Source organism: Oncorhynchus mykiss, chromosome 23 (assembly GCF_057628025.1).
Source record: "Oncorhynchus mykiss isolate SJ-2025 chromosome 23, ASM5762802v1, whole genome shotgun sequence".
Lineage (NCBI taxonomy): Eukaryota > Metazoa > Chordata > Actinopteri > Salmoniformes > Salmonidae > Oncorhynchus > Oncorhynchus mykiss.
Genome location: NC_143044.1, coordinates 11,679,768 through 11,700,151, shown reverse-complemented (window position 1 = coordinate 11,700,151; position 20,384 = coordinate 11,679,768). Strand labels below are relative to the sequence as shown.

Sequence of the window (20,384 nt, the reverse complement as noted above, 5' to 3'; positions counted from 1 at the left end):
GAGATGTTCCTTTTGTTAAGTAAATCAGGTGTTAAATTATAGTGAAAGGAGTCTAGAGTGCCACTTTAAAACATACAAAATGTTCACATACTTTAAAAGGTAATTATTTTGCATAATCAAAAATATTAATATTTGGAACACAAGTACGGGTATTTAGACATGGCCAGTGACTTAGGGATCCAAAAAATGTAGGCGTATTTGACCATTCAAAGTGTCCAGATTGCTGCTCAGTGACAGGTGTTAGTGAGTGTCGGTGAATCCCTTGCCCCTTCCAACTCGCTTGGAGGGCCCTCCATTGTTATGTGTTGCTGATGAAACTTCCGAGGGTGACTTCCAGAGAATGGCGAGGAGATCAATAAACCCATCAATTTTGGGACACACTCCTGACTTGAATGATGCAATTCATATTCCACTTTTAAATAAACACCAGTGACTAGATCAATTAAAAGTGGTCAAATGAAGCAGATGCTAAGCTACAGGACTGTTTTGCTAGCACAGACAGGAATATGTTCCGGGATTCCTCCAATGGCATTGAAGAGTGCACCACATTTGCCATTAGCTTCATCAATAAGTGCCTACAGTGACCGTACGTACATAACCCAACCAGAAGCCATGGATTACAGGCAGCATCCGCACTGAGCTACAGACTAGAGCTGCCGCTTTCAAGGAGCGGGACTCTAACCCGGAAGCTTATAAGAAATCCCACTATGCCCTCCGACGAACCATCAAACAGGCAAAGTGTCAATACAGGACTAAGATCGAGTCGTACTACACCGGCTCTGATGCTCGTTGGATGTGGCAAACCATTACAGACTACAAAGGGATGCACAGCCGAGAGCTGCCCAGTGACACGAGCCTACCGGACGAGCTAAACTACTTCCATGCTCACTTCGAGGACAATAACACTGAAACATGCATGAGAGCACCAGCTGTACCAGAAGACTGTGTGATCACGCTCTCTGCAGCCAATGTAAGACCTTTAGACAGGTCAACATTCACAAGGCCACAGAGCCAGATGGATTACCAGGACGTGTACTGCGAGCATGCACTGACCAATTAGCAAGTGTCTCATTTTCAACCTCTCCCTATCCAAGTTTGTAATACCAACATTTTTAAGCAGACCACCATAGTGCCTGTGCCCAAGAACACTAAGGTAACCTGCCTAAATGACTACCGACCCAGTAGCACTCACGTCTGTAGCCATGAAGTGCTTTGAAAGGCTGGTCATGGCTCACATCAACCTCATCATCCCAGAAACTCTAGACCCACTCCAATTTGCATACCGCCCCAACAGATCCACAGATGGTGCAGTCTCTATTGCACTCTACACTGCCCTTTCCCACCTGGACAAAATGCTATTGAGAATGCTATTCATTGTCTACAGCTCAGCGTTCAACATCATAGTGCCCTCAAAGCTCATCAATAAGCTTAAGACCCTGGGACTAAACACCTCACTCTGCAACTGGATTCTAGACTTCCTGACGGGCCGACACCCCCAGGTGGTAGGTAACAACACATCCTCCATGCTGATCCTCAACACAGGGGCCCCTCAGGAGTGTGTGCTCAGCCCCCTGCTGTACTCCCTGTTCACTCATGACTGCACGGCCAGGCAAGACTCCAACACCATCATTAAATTGGCTGATGACAGTCTATAGGGAGGAGGTCAGAGACCTGGCCGTGTGATGCCAGGACAACATGATCAAGACAAAGGAGATGATTGTGGACTACAGGAAAAGAGGACCGAGCACGCCCCCATTCTCATCGATGGGGCTGCAGTGGAGCATTTCCTTGATATCCACATTACCAACAAACTAGCATAATCCAAGCACACCATGACAGTCGTGAAGCAGGCACGACAAAACCAAAAAATATTTGGCATGGGTCCTCAGATCCTCAAAAGGTTCTACAGCTGCGCCAGAGAGCATCCTGACTGGTTGCATCACTGCCTCGTATGGAAACTGCTCAGCCTCCGACTGCAAGGCACTACAGAGGGTAGTGAGAACGGCCCAGTACATCACTGGGGCCAAGCTTGCTGCCATCCAGGACCTCTATACCAGGCGGTGTCAGGGGAAGGCCCTAAAAATTGTCAAAGACTCCAGCCACCCTAGTCATAGATTGTTTTCTCTGCTACCACATGGCAAGCGGTACCGGAGTGCCAAGTCTAGGTCCAAGAGGATTCTAAACAGCTTCTACCCCCAAGCCATAAGACTCCTGAACATCTAGTCAAATGGCTACCCAGACTATTTGCATTGCCCTCCCCCTCCCCCACACCACTGCCACTATCTGTTGAAATCTATGCATAGTCAATTTAATTAACTCTACCTACATGTACGTACTACCTCAACTAACCGGTGCCCCCGCACATTGACTCTGTACCGGGACCCAGCTGTATATATTGTTATTTTTAACTGCTGCTCTTTAATATTTGGCCTTCTGCCAACTTGCTTTCACCTATCCGATCTTGTCAAATCGGTGCTGAATCTGACGAATTAGATGAGCTGAAGAGAGAAAGCCATTGTAGACGTTTGAGATTCACCCCCAGAATCTGGTCTGCTCCAGTCCCCTGCTCACTAAATAGCAACCCCCTGTCCCGGAGGTGTCTCTGTCTGTCTGTACTCTCTTACTTCCCCATTCAGGCTGTGTCCTCTGTGGTGGCCTGTAACTGGGTTTAGTGCTTAACTGCTACCCCCTGCTGGCTGTAAGGCCTCAGTGTCTTCTCCATCTCCTGCTGTGGTGCTGTGTTCACAACTTGTCCCCTCTGTCCGTCTGTGTGACGCTATGTCCATTGGTATATCTAAGTTGTTATTAGTGTGTGTATGTTCTTCTAAGTTTGGCTTCTATGTAGCATGCCCTTTATATAACTCTGTTGCTTGTGGGCATTGTGCGCCTTTCAGAGCATTGTGAAGTTATACTGTGAAGATATACACAATATGTAACAACTGCCGTTTGAGTGGCAAAGTGTTCCAGTTTGGGAAAACGGGTCTTGTGGTCCTATCAGTTGTGTTTGACGTTTTCTTTGGTTTCTGATTTGTTCGCTTACATGGTTGCCATTTTGTTGCTGTTGTCCTGTTGTCTTCCAGCCGCCCCACTGCATGACGATGCCAAGCACACTTTTTGCTAATTAGAACTGTTCAGGTCATAGCTCCTGTCTTAACTAAGAGCAAGCTCTGCCTGCACCACCCTCCATGGCCCCAGGGGGCAGCAACACGCAGCTGAGTAAGTTAGACAGCCCTGAGGTAGCTACACTACGCAGAAGAGTTAGTGACATGCACTGGCTTTCATTGCTAACCCTGCCTCACAGTTAGTCAGCTGACACAGCTATATTTATGTGAGAGTAGCATATAGGCTACGGTACAATACCAATAAAGCCATGCATGAGCTGCTTTTTGCCAGTTCATCATTCCTGTGAGAATATGAACTGAACAAACAGAGGTGTGCTCGCAGTTTGTATATATAAGCCGTGTTGTGTGTTGATGTGTGCCGCGTGGGATTTCTTGACCTCACTGGCAGGTTGTCTTGCGTAGTGGGCTGTCTGTGTGTCTGCCACTTCTCATGTGTGTCACGCTCCCAGATGACATTTCAGTCAGCCCAGCTGGGTTATGTGTCACTTGTCTGTGTGGTTGAGGATACGCACTTCAAATCAAATGTATTTATATAGCCCTTTATACATCAGCTGATATCTCAAAGTGCTGTACAGATACCCAGCCTAAAAACCCAGGAAAAACTCCTTAGAAAGGCCAAAACCTAGGAAGAAACCTAGAGAGGAACCAGGCTATGCAGGGTGACCAGTCCTCTTCTGGCTGCGCCGGGTGGAGATTATAACAGAACATGGCCAAGATGTTCAAATGTTCATAAATGACCAGCATGGTCAAATAATAGGTCTGAGACAGGTAGCACGTTAAGTGAACAGGTCAGGATTCCATAGCCGCAGGCAGAACAGTTGAAACTGGAGCAGCAGCACGGCCAGGTGGATTGGGGACAGCAAGGAGTCATCATGCCAGGTAGTCCTGAGGCATGGTCCTCCGGCTCATGTCCTCCGAGAGAAAGAAACAGAGAAAGAGAGAATTAGAGAGAGCATACTTAAATTCACACAGGACACCGGATAAGACAGGAGAAGTACTCCAGATATAACAACTCCAGATCCCACTTGAGGTTTAGGGAAGTGAAACTGTTCAACAACTCAAACATTGCCAGGTGCTTTGGGTAGGGCGGACTATTGGAAGGGAAAGAGAGCTGGACTGCAGCTAAGTTGGGGCCTGTTAAGGTCGTTTTCGTGGGATTGGTGGTCCCCTAAAGTCACCAGTAGTGCTGCTGTAAACTGTGTTCTTGTACAACCAAATAACAATAGGCATCAATGACATGCAATGTCTCTGCACTCAGTGCACTAAAGGAAGCATGGTGAGGGAGGGGGTCTGCATGCTTTGCCTTTAAGTATTTGTGACCGGAGCACTCCGAGGGTTTCTAATCGCATCTGGCCATCTCTTTCTCTCCTGCCATTCTTCTTTCTCGCTGTCGTTCTCTGGATTTCAGCTCGCAAACAAGAGATCATCAAGATTACCGAGCAGCTGATTGAGGCCATCAACAATGGAGACTTTGAGGCTTACACGTGAGTTTATAGATTGTGTGCATACATTTAATTAGCTCCTAGTTTTGACAGATGAATTACCCCTAGCCCTGCTGATTTCCCTCTAAATTACTAGAGTAGTATGTGGAATGTGAGAGGGTGGGAGGTGCTGATGATACGGTACCTTCAGAAAGTATTAATACCCCTTGACTTATTCCACATGTTGTTGTGTTACAGCCTGGATTCAGAATGTATTTAATATATGTATCTAACCCTTCTACACACATTTCCTTCATGATGACAGTGAAAAAATGGTTTTCGAAACATTAGCAAATGTATTGAAAATTAAATAGTCAATCAATATGTTAGAATCACCTTTGGCAGTGATTACGGCTGTGAGTCTTTCTGGGTAAGAGCTTTGCACACCTGGATTGTACAATATTTGCACATGATTCTTTTTAAAAATCTTCAAGCTCTGTCAAGTTGGTGGTTGATCATTGCTAGACAGCCATTTTCAAGTCTTGCCATAGATTTTCAAGCCGGTTTAAGTCAAAACTGTAACTCGGCCATTCAGGAACATTCACTGTCTTCTTGGTAAACAACTCCAGTATATATTTGGCCTTGTGTTTTAGGTTATTGTCCTGCTGAAAGGTGAATTTGTCTCCCAGTGTCTGCTGGAAAGCAGACTGATCCAGGTTTTCCTCTAGGATTTTGTCTGTGCATAGACCTATTCCATTTATTTTTTTTTGCATATTTTTCTCTGCATAGAGCATCATATAGAGTAAAAATACAATACACAATAGTCAATAAGGTTATCCAAACAATAATTACATCCCTAGAGCATTACAATAATATAAATGTATACATACACACTGCATATATACAGTTGAAGTCATAAGTTTACATACACTTAGGTTGGAGTCATTAAAACTAGTTTTTCAAACACTCCACAAATTTCTTGTTAATAAACTGTAGTTGTGCATGACACAAGTCATTTTCCCAACAATTGTTTACAGACATATTATTTCACTTATAATTCACTGTATCACAATTCCAGTGGGTCAGAAGTTTACATACACTAAGTTGACCGTGCCTTCTGGAAAATTCCAGAAAATGATGTAATGTCTTTAGAAGCTTCTGATAGGCTAATTGACATCATTTGAGTCAATCGTAGTTTGACTTATTTTCCACCATAATTTGCAAATAAATTCATAAAAAATCCTACAATGTGATTTTCTCATTTTGTCTGTCATAGTTGAAGTGTACCTATGATGAAAATTACAGGCCTCTCTCATCTTTTTAAGTCGGAGAACTTGCACAATTGGTGACTGACTAAATCCTTTTTTGCCCCACTGTACATACATACTATAAACAGACAAATAAATACAGAAAAAAAAGAAAGAAACAGAAGTCACTGAACCCAGTCTGACACAAAGTGAAGATTCATATGGTAGACAAGCCTATACACAATCTATATACACACACCATTAACCAGATAGAAGATAAATATGTGTACTATTTAATTATATGTTTAACTGTATGTCTGATTTCCCTTCCAGGAGAATCTGTGACCCCGGGCTCACCTCGTTTGAACCCGAGGCTTTGGGAAACCTGGTGGAGGGCATGGACTTCCACAAATTCTACTTTGAGAACTGTAAGCATCTCTTATCAACAGGGAACTAAACATTGTAGTGTCATTCCACGAATAGTTCCTTTTGGGTAGTGTCCTTTGGTAAAAAAAAAAGGTTTCATTTTAACCATCTGTCATAAAGAGCACATGTTCAACTTCATAACAAACATCTCTTACTATAAAAGTGAACATTAAATGAATAGCCCACTGGGCAAAAACGTGTTGAATCAAAGTTGCTTCAGCGTAAATTGGCAACATATTGTGAAGTGGAATCTATGTGTAAAGTACAGTGGATTTGCAAAAAGTCATCAACTGTTGTTTTGAGGGTGAAAATTCAACCACAGATGTATGTCATCATGGTAACCAATTTTCAACATAGACAAACCTTGTATAAAATATGTTGTATTTGTACCTTTTGAAACAACTTCTTCAACCTTATCTCCACTATCAGAAAATAAACCAGTAGGCTGGGCAGCACCTCCGACTGGAGAATTGAAATATCTACAGCAGGGGTATCAAACTCATTCCATTGAGGGCTTCATGTCTGTTTTTGGTTTCAATTAAGACCTAGACAACCAGGTGAGGGGAGTTATTTACTGATTAGTGACCTTAATTCATCAATCAAGTACAAGAGAGGAGTGAAAACCCACAGACACTCGGCCCTCCGTGGAATGAGTTTGAGACGTGATCTACAGCTATCTCTTTGGTCTCCTATCCAGCGTTTTAACCAAGCCCAGCCCTGCTTAGCTTTGGCTATTACCAATGTGCTATCGTGAGAACGACTGTTGAGAGGTCTCCACTTTAAAAAAAAAATAGATTCACGGTTACTATCGAAGTCATTCCAAAGGGTAGGTTTAACAGAGCAACTAGTTCATAATATGTTGGATTCACGTCGCTATTTCAACCAAAAATCGAAGTTAAAGGATAGGAATAAATCAAATCAAACTTTATTTAAAGTGAGTTTAAAGTTTGATCTGATTTGATTTGGTCGTATTTATTCAACTTGGTTGAGATGGAGACGTGAATCCAACATACACTATCAATTATTAATTTGTAGACTGAAATTAAAGCCAGACTCAGTCCGTGGCACAGATCGCACTATCCAGGGAGAAGATAATCTCCTTCAAATGTGGATATTTTGTTACTAGAGACCAGCTAGCTAGAACATAACTAACACAACACAACTAAAACATAACCTAAGATTAAAAGCAAAGAGAGAGCAGATTTACAGATTGGTGGTTAGGGCCCATCCGATGGTAAAATTGAAACAATTGTTCAGCTTGAGCTAGCTACCGAGCTAGCATACGAACTTGGTAGCACAAGTAGATCCTCCATATAACGTTGAGAAATAGTGCATCGTGGGGAGTTTAGAAGTTATCCGGAAATACGTTTATAAATATATAATAACCCAAAAACATAACTATGTTTGTACTTATAGGTAACCAGATCATGACTAAGTCTTTGACCACACTGTGTTGTTACATTGGTGAGGAAAAACTCATGCTTCCTACCCTTTTAAAATGAGTAACACATCCAGGGCCACATTTTGAGATTACTGTCTCTATCAAATCAAATCAAATGTATTTATATAGCCCTTCGTACATCAGCTGATATCTCAAAGTGCTGTACAGAAACCCAGCCTAAAACCCCAAACAGCAAGCAATGCAGGTGTAGAAGCACGGTGGCTAGGAAAAACTCCCTAGAAAGGCCAAAACCTAGGAAGAAACCTAGAGAGGAACCAGGCTATGAGGGGTGGCCAATCCTCTTCTGGCTGTGCCCGGTGGAGATTATAACAGAACATGGCCAAGATGTTCAAATGTTCATAAATGACCAACATGGTCAAATAATAATAATCAGCGTATTCCACATAATGTATACTCCAAAGGAGAAGACATTTGTCTTCCTATGTAACAATAGAAAGTGTGCATGTTCAAGATGGCATGCAAAGGCTGCAGGTCTGTGGAGATCTTCACAATTGCTTTAATAATCTGTGCAGAATCTAGAATGACATTGATCACTTGCACCACTATTTTGAATGTAATCTCAACTGCAATCCAGGTCATTTGATTGTGCTATTAGATGAAGCACAATGATAACACATTAAGTTGTTGTATAAATCAACTAAATATCTGACATTGTATTCCTATTTGAACTTTGTTGTGCTTTTAGATGGTTGAAAGTATAGTGATAAAACACTGAGAATTCAACCAGATTTTGGCTGTATTGTTGAGTGGGTGAATGTAGGTTGTTATCTCATTGACCAACTCCTCAACCAAATATTACCCAATTGTCCACTTTGACATTTTGTGGTATGCCCAGTGGGAGGGTTGACTAACAGGTTTGAATATTTCATCTTAAATCAGGCTCTCCTTGTGACAGGGGAAAGGAAGCTTGTTGTGTGCAACAGGGAGGGACAATTGGATGCAAGCTTAACAAAAGATTTGAACTTGTTAAAATATTTCTAGTCGAACTCTCTATGGGTAACAGGGTTGACATGGTAACAGGGTTGACATGGTAACAGGGTTGACGTGGTAACAGGGTTGACGTGGTAACAGGGTTGACGTGGTAACAGGGTTGACGTGGTAACAGGGTTGACGTGGTAACAGGGTTGACGTGGTAACAGGGTTGACGTGGTAACAGGGTTGACGTGGTAACAGGGTTGACGCGGTAACAGGGTTGACGTGGTAACAGGGTTGACGTGGTATGCTCGAAATGCTCAGTTTTCCACAACAAAACACCAGAAAAAAAACATCTCGCCTGCTTTTACACTACAATATTTTTTAAAATCATTTAAAAAGGGATAGTTTCACCATATTAAAACTAGAGTTCAGTTCATGTTACAGGGTTGACCTGTCAATTAATCACTAATGAATAACTAGGGCTTTACAATGTTTGTGCAAACTTGGGGTTAAGATCATTTTAGAAGTTGGACCTTTATTTTGTACCTTTATTTAACCAGGCAAGTCAGTTAAAAACAAATTCTTATTTTCTATGACGGCCTAGGAACAGTGGGTTAACTGCCTTGTTCAGGGGCAGGACCACAGATTTTTACCTTGTCAGCTCGGGGATTCGATCTTGCAACCTTTCGGTTACTAGTCCAACGTTCTAATCACTAGGCTCCCTGCCGCCCCAAGATGATGTGAGACATGCCCAAAAAAATGTAACGAATACACACTGCTATTGGAATTTTTAACATGGTTTAGTGTAGTTAGAGCATAGATGTATGTATCCAACTGTAAAATGTGTTTCATCAAAATGTAAGCACAATGTCTGGAAGACATAAGGTACTATTCATGGCGTGACCCTATTATGTTAATTGTTGTATATTTTGAAGAAAAAAACATATACCAGGTAAGTCACTGAGCACCCTATTTTACGCTAAAGGCCTGGTAACCACCTTTCTCTATTGTAATCTAATCAAGGAAGAAGTACATGAAGCCAACACATGTAAGTAGATGACTGAGTGTGTCCGTGTCTCCTATGTAGTGTTGAGTAAGAACAGTAAGCCGGTCCACACCACCATCTTGAATCCCCATGTGCACCTGATCGGGGAAGACGCGGCCTGCATCGCCTACATCCGCCTGACCCAGTACATTGACAGCCAGGGACGACCGCGCTCCTGCCAGTCAGAAGAGACCCGCGTGTGGCACCGCCGCGACGCCAAGTGGCTCAATGTGCATTTTCACTGTTCAGGAGCGCCTGCCGCACCTCTCCAGTGACCCTTTACCAGACACAGGTACAGACTGCAGAGAGCTTATTCTAGGTTCTGTCTACATGTGTGCCCTCCCTCACACTCACATACAGTGCCTTGCGAAAGTATTCGGCCCCCTTGAACTTTGCGACCTTTTGCCACATTTCAGGCTTCAAACATAAATATATAAAACTGTATTTTTTTGTGAAGAATCAACAACAAGTGGGACACTATCATGAAGTGGAACGACATTTATTGGATATTTCAAACTTTTTTAACAAATCAAAAACTGAAAAATTGGGCGTGCAAAATTATTCAGCCCCCTTAAGTTAATACTTTGTAGCGCCACCTTTTGCTGCGATTACAGCTGTAAGTCGCTTGGGGTATGTCTCTATCAGTTTTGCACATCGAGAGGCTGACATTTTTTCCCATTCCTCCTTGCAAAACAGCTCGAGCTCAGTGAGGTTGGATGGAGAGCATTTGTGAACAGCAGTTTTTAGTTCTTTCCACAGATTCTTGATTGGATTCAGGTCTGGACTTTGACTTGGCCATTCTAACACCTGGATATGTTTATTTTTGAACCATTCCATTGTAGATTTTGCTTTATGTTTTGGATCATTGTCTTGTTGGAAGACAAATCTCCGTCCCAGTCTCAGGTCTTTTGCAGACTCCATCAGGTTTTCTTCCAGAATGGTCCTTTATTTGGCTCCATCCATCTTCCCATCAATTTTAACCATCTTCCCTGTCCCTGCTGAAGAAAAGCAGGCCCAAACCATGATGCTGCCACCACCATGTTTGACAGTGGGGATGGTGTGTTCAGCTGTGTTGCTTTTACGCCAAACATAACGTTTTGCATTGTTGCCAAAAAGTTCAATTTTGGTTTCATCTGACCAGAGCACATTCTTCCACATGTTTGGTGTGTCTCCCAGGTGGCTTGTGGCAAACTTTAAACGACACTTTTTATGGATATCTTTAAGAAATGGCTTTCTTCTTGCCACTCTTCCATAAAGGCCAGATTTGTGCAATATACGACTGATTGTTGTCCTATGGACAGAGTCTCCCACCTCAGCTGTAGATCTCTGCAGTTCATCCAGAGTGATCATGGGCCTCTTGGCTGCATCTCTGATCAGTCTTCTCCTTGTATGAGCTGAAAGTTTAGAGGGACGGCCAGGTCTTGGTAGATTTGCAATGGTCTGATACTCCTTCCATTTCAATATTATCGCTTGCACAGTGCTCCTTGGGATGTTTAAAGCTTGGGAAATATTTTTGTATCCAAATCCGGCTTTAAACTTCTTCACAACAGTATCTCGGACCTGCCTGGTGTGTTCCTTGTTCTACATGATGCTTTCTGCGCTTTTGACGGACCTCTGAGACTATCACAGTGCAGGTGCATTTATACGGAGACTTGATTACACACAGGTGGATTGTATTTATCATCATTAGTCATTTAGGTCAACATTGGATCATTCAGAGATCCTCACTGAACTTCTGGAGAGAGTTTGCTGCACTGAAAGTAAAGGGGCTGAATAATTTTGCACGCCCAATTTTTCAGTTTTTGATTTGTTAAAAAAGTTTGAAATATCCAATAAATGTCGTTCCACTTCATGATTGTGTCCCACTTGTTGTTGATTCTTCAAAAAAAAAATACAGTTTTATATCTTTATGTTTGAAGCCTGAAATGTGGCAAAAGGTCGCAAAGTTCAAGGGGGCCGAATACTTTCGCAAGGCACTGTACATGTACTGAAGTGCTGATACATACTATATCTTTTTGTTTATGTAAAAAAAACTCCTCAAGCCAAACCTTCATACCATATTGGTACACAGCCTACATCTTGTCACCATATTAAGGTTATAGTCAACAAACAAGAACTAATGCAAACTCACCCCATTCCGTACAAATGTGCGCAACCGCAACATTCAAACGAGGCAGTCAAAATCGGGGGTGTGAACTAGGTTTCTATTCAAGTGTTGATCGACATGGTAATGGCCCTATAGTATTGGAGAAAAGTTGAAAAAACTGACCCTCCGTTACATCTTGACATGTCGTAACGTACAGCATGCATAAAGCAATTATTTATGTCTTACAATCTCTCTATCATCCTTTAAAAACAAGAAAAGGACAGTGACGGGGGTAAGGGGGGATACCTAGTCATTTTTAGCGTCATCATTGCATGCGATCATCATTCTCAAAGCCGCTGTTTACTTCTAAGATCCCTTTAGCACTGCCCTAAAAACCTGATTCAAATTTGACACAAACCTTCAAATAGGTATGTAATGACACATTATATAAACTCTTTATGGTGTTTTATTTACATTTTAGAGGCGATAAGGATAGATAGATCGAGTGGAAAAAAAGCAATTTACCCACACAACATCTCTCCTTCTCACTACCACGCATTAGTTTGGCTTCCCCACCCGCCATTTTTAAAAAGACACGACGGGGCTCATTGCCTGCTTGAATTATGCAGAAACGGGCAGTGTTTAGGTCATGTAATTGATTCTGTTGGAAAGGGGAGAAATTGTGCTTTACAATGGTATTGACATTACAGTTGATCTGGAAGTATTACATTTGTGGGGCGCTAAAATATGGGCAAATATACGGACCAAGGCGATGTACGAGTTTACGTTAATGCGTTAGTAAACCCACAATCAAATACATGTGTACAATCACACAGTACAGGGTACAGCTAGCAGTTTAGCAGTTACACAGACGGGTCCCAGTGGGAATAAATTAATAAAACCGAAAGCTTACCTTGACTTGGAAGAATTGCATTTTTGGATAGCCTTAGCCAGCTAGCTAACATAAACAGCATTCCTCTATGTTTGAGTTAGGTTGTTGAGTAGGCTAAATTAGCTGCATTAGCTATAAAAAGAAATACAATGAAATATAGCTAGCTCTCGCTATCTTTGTTACTCTCCTTAGATTTTTAAGAATCTTTTTAAGAATAATTTAGTCAAAACTGTTAATCTATTGTCTTTCTCTTTGAGTCTACAACTCACCACACTTTATGTACTGCAGTGCTAGCTAGCTGTAGCTTATGCTTTCAGTACTAGATTCATTTTATGATCCTTTTATTGGATGGACAACATGTCCGTTCATACTGCAAGAGGACGTCCTCCGAAACTCGTGATAATTACTGTGCAAGTCTATGGAAGGGGGTGTGAACTTTGAGCCTCCTAGGTTTTGTACTGAAGTCAATGTAGCCAGAAGAGGAGGGAAAATAGCTGTCCTTCGGCTACACCATAGTGCTACCCTAGAGAGGGCTGTTGATGCTACTGTTGACCATTGCAAAACAGTGATTTGGTGACATTTATCTAAAAAGGATAACTTTTTTAATGTTTCAATATATAAAAAAAAAGGAAATTTACTGAGTATGATGGTTCGTCCCTTCCTCCTCTGAAGAGCCTCCACTGCTGTATATAAACCTATTATAGTGTTGTAAACTCAGGAGTAGTTTGGAGAGGCTGCCCTGTGCACTCCCCACCACTCTCCCTCTCTCTCTTTTCCTCAGCTTTGCCTGAATTCTGAAGACGATTGGAACATTTCCTCTCAGTGGTTGGATTGGCGCCTGGAGCCCGGCCGGAAGAGACCGCTTGAAGTTTACAATCCTTGGGGGGGGGGGAAATAAAAATAAATTATATTTAAAAGCCAACCGACAACACCACCATAACCACTCCAGTCCAACCCTAGCTTGATGTTGGGGGCCGGCTGGGGCCCGAGGCCCTCCCCTCAGGACAGTGCATGCTTCTGACGCCCATGGGGGGCGCGCGGTCTTGTTCTTTTTCCATGGATCCATATTTTTTGCCCTTTGTTTGGAAAGGTGTTTAAAGTATTAACATATGTACAAAAAATATGAAATTATTAAAAAAAAGTCACATTAATCAACAATGATTAAATATGAATTTTCTATATAAAAAAGGAGCACACACCCTAATATTAGTGGTGGTGGTTTTTGTGTTTTGTTTCACAATGAATCTAGTTGTTTTCTTTCTTTTTCTGGATGCAAACAAATGCTAGGAGGAAAAATGTAAGAAAGAAACTAAATGATTATACTTAGTATTAGAATTAAGAACACCAAAGTGTAGACTTTAGGCCTCTTTAGGCATTTAAATACATTGTTTTAATGTAGATGTATGTTTTTATGGGTTAGGCGGGTTTCAGAAGGGACAGTGTTTTAGTATTCATGTGTTATTGTGGAACTCTTAATTTGTATCCCCTGAATGCTTTATTTGAAAGTATTTTGTGTTTGAATAATTTTTAAATGGGGGACTTTATTTAATATAGTAATGTATACATAGATATTTATAAGGAGAAAGGGAAAAGACTCTTTACTTTCAGAGTTTGGAGAATGGATGTGTGTGAGAGTGAATGTGTGTTCTCCTGTCCCTATTCAGCCTCTTTTTCAGTTTGAGATCCCCTGTGTACACACAAGGCCCAAACTCCAGGCCCCTGTGCTGTGCCCTTTGGGTCTATAAACCAGCCTGCTCCTCCAGCTTCAGCCACAATCTCCTGACCAACACAACCTGAAGTTGCAGAACACTACCATTGGTTTTCAGTGCTGAGTTGTGCCCTCTAGAGGCCCAAAGGAAGATGGCAATGACACAATCAGTCAAGCCAACTGATACTATTCTGACAGAGGCCCCAATCTACAAACTCTGAAAGCTCGGATACCTCTCCCTTGTATAATTTCCTACTATGATTTTAGCATGTTTTGGGGGGGGGGGGGGGGGGGGGGGGGGGGGGGGGGGGGTCTAAAATGGCCTGTACTGTTTTGCACATAAATTTGAGACTCAATGCTGTTCTGTTCACTCCCCAGGTGAATGTTTCTGCAACTTCAGGTTAAGCTCGCCCACTCCTGGGGTCTCTACCTGTGTTTCTATAGCGAGCGACCCTGCTAATCAGCTGTCTAGCTTTTAGTGCCATTCAGTGTGACGATGTCACCCTTTGCCTGTCTCGTTTTGATCCCCGTCCTGTTCTCTAACGTACATGGTCTTTTTTGCTTGCCGTACCTCTTTAAAAGCATGTGAAAATGAGAATGCAGTAAAGTGGGGTGCTGAGTTGACCCGTGGCATGTCAGATCTCTGGCTGGGCCTAAGATTGGATGGGACGGTGGAGGCTGGGTGCTTGGGAGCCACGGTGAAAGCAATCAATGGATTGGTCCCTTTGTCACGGTTTCTGTTGTAACGGTTCTAGATGTTAGTGTTCTTACGAGTGATCTAAGTTTTCTTTTGAGATTGGAGCTGAAATATGGGGAGGCAGTTGAGGTGAGGGATGGGGCTCAGGCTGCTAGCAAATCACATCCTGTCCAACCCCGCACACACATGCAGAAAATGCCACAATAGACATGGAATCAACACACGCACACACGGTGTACTCCCAATGCAAATGATATTTGAATATATATGGCCAGACACACTAAATAAACCCTCGAAACAGTCTCACTTAAACATATCTTTGTGTTGATGGTAAAACATTGGAACGCTGTTTTTCACTGTGTTGTAGAAACTTGTGTGTGGCTTTGTGGGGTGAAGCTTGCCGTTTACCCCTTCACTTCTGTGCTAAGCAGCTCCATAGTACTCGTGTTCCATTGAACCTGTCAAAGGCCGGGTACCAAAAAGCTAAAAAAAAAACAACCTACCGATGATATCAAAAAATGTTGAAGGAAACATGTTAAAACAAAACTTGTGCTCTGTTTTTATCATGAATCACATGTAGCCCTGCTGGGTGTTGTGACATATCTGCAATGCCACGAGACTGTATTCCCCTTTGCACCATGATGCGATGTATACAGTACTGAACTATGTGATGTTTTTTGGATCCGAGTAGTTTTCCTGACTTTGCGCTGTGGGCATTGACCTCTCTCCCCCACCGGGCCTGATGCTTCCATTCAGTGTGTGTTCACACAGCCATGTGAAAGAGTATAACCATCCAGTTTATTTCAATTCTTTAAAATAATTCAAAGGGAAGAAGAGAGAAATAGTAGTTACTGAGGGAAGGACAGTTCACCTTTGATTATACTATACCTTACTGGCCAGCAGGATAGGGAGAGAGTTGATATACAAAAAATAAATATTAAAAGCCAGATTTTAATAACAAAAATATATATGCAGTTTTACAAGAGGAAAAATATGCATGTCTTCTTTCTGGTAATATTATTTACTGTCTGTGTTTACTTAAGAAATGGAAATCTATATATGTAACTTGCACCTTCAAAGTCAATGAAAATGGCTCTGTCTCAAATATTGAAATGAAGTGATGTATCACGTAAAAAAAAACTACAAAAAAAGCCTTCGCTTGGTATGTTTCCCTTTATTTGTAAATGTACTGCGTTGTAACCATATAGTAAGGGGATGCATATGACTATACTCTGAGCTGGAGTTTTGCATGACCATACAATAAAGAAAATCATTACTTTAAAACTATCAAGTGTTTGTCTGAATGTTAGCAGATCATATCTTTGTTATTTAAACAAGAAACATCGAATAAAAATAACATTTCAACATAAGTTGTGTCCGGTTTATCATTATCTTGTGAGTGTGTGCTAGTCCATCCTTGCAGGACCTAAACGTTGCATCTTGTGTGTGTCAAATCACAAGAATATTACAGTTGAGTACATTACTTATTTCATATTTTTCTGCTTGTTCATTATAGCCTGTCTGACTAATCCCTGGGAGTCTATCCAAAGGGACATCAGAGATTGAAGTCCCTTGTTAACACTAGACTGATTAATGAACATGATTTGCCCATTGAACAGGTTTCCACCGATTAGTCGTGCGACTGAGAGGATGATTAGATAGGAGGTATTTCACGTGATACGCGAGTCTAATAAAGGTGACTCAGTCGAATTATCCATTGAAAATATGCCTTCCCGAAAACTGATTACTACTGTACTGCAGACTATAATATGTACCTCTACTCTCCTGTCTGTTAAACTACATAGGCACTGCCGTTTCCATTCCAGTCTTCTGTAGACAGCATCAGACACGGGTAAATTACAGTGGCTCCTGCATTGACAGGCATGCAGAAGCTGTGGGTAAATAAAAGACAAATGAACAATCCATTCCAACCTCTGAGTTTATTAGAGATGATACAGCGTTGGTCTTTGTTTTGTAGTTTTGGCAAAATAAACAGAAAACAAAACAGCAGCTCCTGTTACGACAGACACTCACAAGCAGAGAGACCTAGAACCTCTGTCTCTAGCTCATCCTCTTCTCTCTAACTTGCTCTCTTTCTACACAGCTCTAAACTGACTGGGTACCTACGTGAGAGTGAGGGAGAACGTGCATGGTTAAAGTGTGTGGGTTTCTCTGTAGACTTGTGGGGCCTATTAGACCGTTTGTTTATCAGAATGTACTCCAAAGGCCTCAGCTTTGGGGTAGTGGAATGCACAGTCTGTTGGAGCCGTGGCCTGTGATGCACTACATCCATCCTATGGCACACGTCTTTGTCCATAGCACTAGAGTTTGCTGTCTTGTTTAGTTCATGTCTATTCTGTCATATGTCCCACCCATCCCCCACCAACAATATACAACAGCTTTTAAATTTACAACATTTTACATTCATTCTTCTGAAGAAATGAGAAGTGTGTGTGTGAGCTTGTGACCACAAGCATGTTTCTGGGTTTATTCATGCACTCCAGGGCCACAAGATATCAGTTCCTGTTAAAAAGGGGGGTAACATGACATTAGACCCCCCATCCCCTCTCAGTCTGCCAGACTCTGGCGTCAGTCAGTCCAACCGGCTGCAGGCTGAGACAAGTCCTCTACTTTCTGGATGAAGATGATGACTGCGAGGGGAAAGAGGGAGGGTTGTTTCAGCAGTCCAACTCATTGAGGCCATTATTCCCCTCCCGTGAGGATTGGTTTCTACAGTGGCATTTCAGGGTGGAGGAGTCCATTGTCCTGATAGGGGGCTGTCCTCCCGCCTTCTCTCCTCTTCCACTCTCTGTAGTGACTGGTGTTGGGTGTGGGTAAACAGGGCCCTCTTACCCCGGGCCAGGCCAGGCCAGGCAGTGCTCCAGTCCCAGGCTGTGGCTGTGGTTCCGTAGGGAGGTCCAGTCTCAGCTCCAGCTGGAGCTCTGCAGCTCCTCTCTCAGCCAGGCAGGCAGGGGCTGGCCCAGCCGGTTCAGCAGCCTCAGCAACTCCATGTTGTGCTCCCGGTAATGCTCCGTCAGGAAGGCACGCGACTGTAATACACACAACAGAGAACAGTCAGCGAAGGACTATATGAGGCACTTGTTAAGACATATCTACATGTTAGGCAGAAGTCAAAATACAACATGGCCACTCGGAGAAACAAGCTGACAAGATGGGATAATGTGCAGTGTCTGACGGTTTCCTTGAAAGATGGAGTAACTGTACCTCAGGAGTCATTTCAGAGTATTTCCTGCCTTTACTCTTGCCCAAACACTTGGGTCGTGCTCCTTCCACCCTCTGGCACCAGAACCCTTTACTTTCATCATACGTCAGAGCCTGGGTGTAGTTGAAGATGGGTGTGACCCCCAGGAACCTCTGGATGCCCTCCATGACCAGGGCAGGGTTGGCTCGCAGCTGGGACCCATCCACTATGTGGACCTGGAAACAGGAATCACACCTCTCACATACTGGATTCCACAAGGGTAGTACTGCCATGATCAATCATGGAAAAAACTGTGAAGCCATGTTTCTGAATGGATGCATTTGAATTGTTCACGGGGGTGTCTCCTGTAGTTTTCAGTATCTAGCTATGCACATTTAGGATGTTTGTGTATTTCCAGTAATGTAATGTTACCTGGCTGGGCTGGTAGTGGTGTAACCAGCGCTCCAGGTGTGTGGCGTAGGCCCCAGGTTTAAGGCAGCGCCTCTGCAGGATGAGCAGCTCTCGGGGGGAGGCAGGCCTCGCTGTCACCACCTCCTGGAACGTGTGGTTAACGGTCATCGGGTCCTGGTGAGCCCGCTGGTGCTGCAGGGTCACACACAGGGGAAAGGTTAAAGTTCAGACATCTTGAGTCAAAGGTTATCAGAAGTCAGACTTCAGAAGAATCCCGCATCAAGTGATTTTACAAGATAACTTTTGACAGACTTTGTACCTTTGGCCTCTTGAGAATAAATACATGCAAATAAACAGGTGAAGCTCAAATAAAAACAGATGGCATTTCTTTTTTCTGGAGTGAGGCAGCCAGGAGTCCTTTCCATGTGGTCAATTAACGGTCTTGACAAATGGTCTGGGAACAGTTTATATTTCATGACCCTGATCATATTATGGCTGAGGAAGTTAAGATTGTGACAGACCCACCTGGTACCAGGAGTAGGCGCGGTCCGCTGGGTTGATGAGCACAGCCAGGATCTTGGCCCGGGACAGCAGGGCGGCCGCTCTCTTAGGGGCTACTTCCGTGTCAAAGTAGTTGGCACTTTTCTCAAACATGAAGTCTGTACTGACATTCGATGGGAAGGGGAAGAAATCCATGTACCTGAAGAGAGGACGGGGGAGAGCAGATACGGTTAGCGAGGGCCATAACAGAGCGTATGTCTTCCTGCGTCATGTCCCTTTCCACCTAATGGACTGTTATACATTCTCACTGATATGGGAGAAATAGATACGTGAGAGCAATATGGAGGAAGACTACACTACAAGTAAGCAGGAAGGAACCACAGTGCCTTTGGAAGGTATTCAGACCTCTTGACCTTTTCCACATATTGCTACGTTATGTGGCCTTGTTCTAAAATTTATTTTAAAGAAACAATCCTCAGCAATCTAAACACAATACCCATAATGACAAAGCGAAAACAGCTTTTAGAAAATGTATTTAAAAAAATAGTTAAAAAACAGCTTATTTCCATAAGTATTCAGACCCTTTGTTATGACACTTGAAATTGAGCTCAGGAGCATCCTGTTTCCTTTGATCATTGTTGAGATGTTTCTCCAACTTGGAGTCCATCTGTGGTAAATTCAATTAATTGGAAATGATTTGGATAGGCACACACCTGTCTATATAAGGTCCCACAGTTGACAGTGCATGTCAGAGCAAAAACCAAACCATGAGGTGGAAGGAATTGTCCGTCAAAGATGAACGGAGCAAAGTACAGAGATATCCTTGACAAAAACCTGCCCCAGAGCGCTCAGAACCTCAGACTGGGGCAAAGGTTCACCTTCCAACAGGACAACGACCCTAAGCACACAGCCAAGACAACGCAGGAGTGGCTTCGGGACAAGTCTCAATGTCCTTGAGTGGCCCAGCCAGAGCTCGGACTTTAACCCTATCTAACATCTCCGGAGTGACCTGAAAATAGCTGTGCAGCAACGCTCCCCATCCAACCTGACAGAGCTTCAGAGGATCTGCAGAGAACAATGGGAGAAATGACGCAAATACAGGTATACCAAGCTTGTAGCGTCATATCCAGAAGTAATTATTGCCAAAGGCGCGTCAACAAAGTACTGCGTGAAGGGTCTGAATACTTACGTAAATGTGATATCATTTTTAATACATTTGCAAAAATGTCAAAAAAACTATTTTCTTTTG

At 42.8% G+C, this 20,384-nt stretch overlaps 2 protein-coding genes across 27 annotated transcripts in view; one reads left to right on the top strand and one right to left on the bottom strand.

Moving 5' to 3' along the window:
• The window catches only part of LOC110502444 (calcium/calmodulin-dependent protein kinase type II subunit gamma), a 130,734-nt gene extending 114,343 nt beyond the window's left edge, over positions 1-16,391 (top strand). For 21 of the 22 annotated variants that reach the window (XR_016490962.1, XR_016490961.1, XM_036959820.2 and 18 more), the window contains 4 exons: positions 4,531-4,606; positions 6,124-6,218; positions 9,681-9,930; positions 13,398-16,391. Coding sequence is in view for 20 of the 22 variants with exons in the window: in XM_036959820.2 (XP_036815715.1) it covers positions 4,531-4,606; positions 6,124-6,218; positions 9,681-9,913 (404 nt within the window). In the remaining 2 variants the exon portion in view is untranslated. The remainder of the gene's footprint in view (positions 1-4,530; positions 4,607-6,123; positions 6,219-9,680; positions 9,931-13,397) is intronic. The other variant, XM_090216924.1, reaches the window with a different exon arrangement.
• Positions 16,392-16,946: 555 nt separating this feature from the next.
• Positions 16,947-20,384, bottom strand: part of LOC110502443 (bifunctional heparan sulfate N-deacetylase/N-sulfotransferase 2) — a 197,244-nt gene continuing 193,806 nt past the window's right edge. For all 5 annotated transcript variants that reach the window (XM_021580469.3, XM_021580468.3, XM_036959813.2 and 2 more), the window contains 4 exons: positions 19,160-19,334; positions 18,656-18,826; positions 18,247-18,459; positions 16,947-18,071 (listed from right to left, as the gene is read on the bottom strand). In XM_021580469.3, coding sequence (XP_021436144.3) covers positions 17,946-18,071; positions 18,247-18,459; positions 18,656-18,826; positions 19,160-19,334 — 685 coding nt within the window. In that variant the 3' untranslated portion in view covers positions 16,947-17,945. The remainder of the gene's footprint in view (positions 18,072-18,246; positions 18,460-18,655; positions 18,827-19,159; positions 19,335-20,384) is intronic.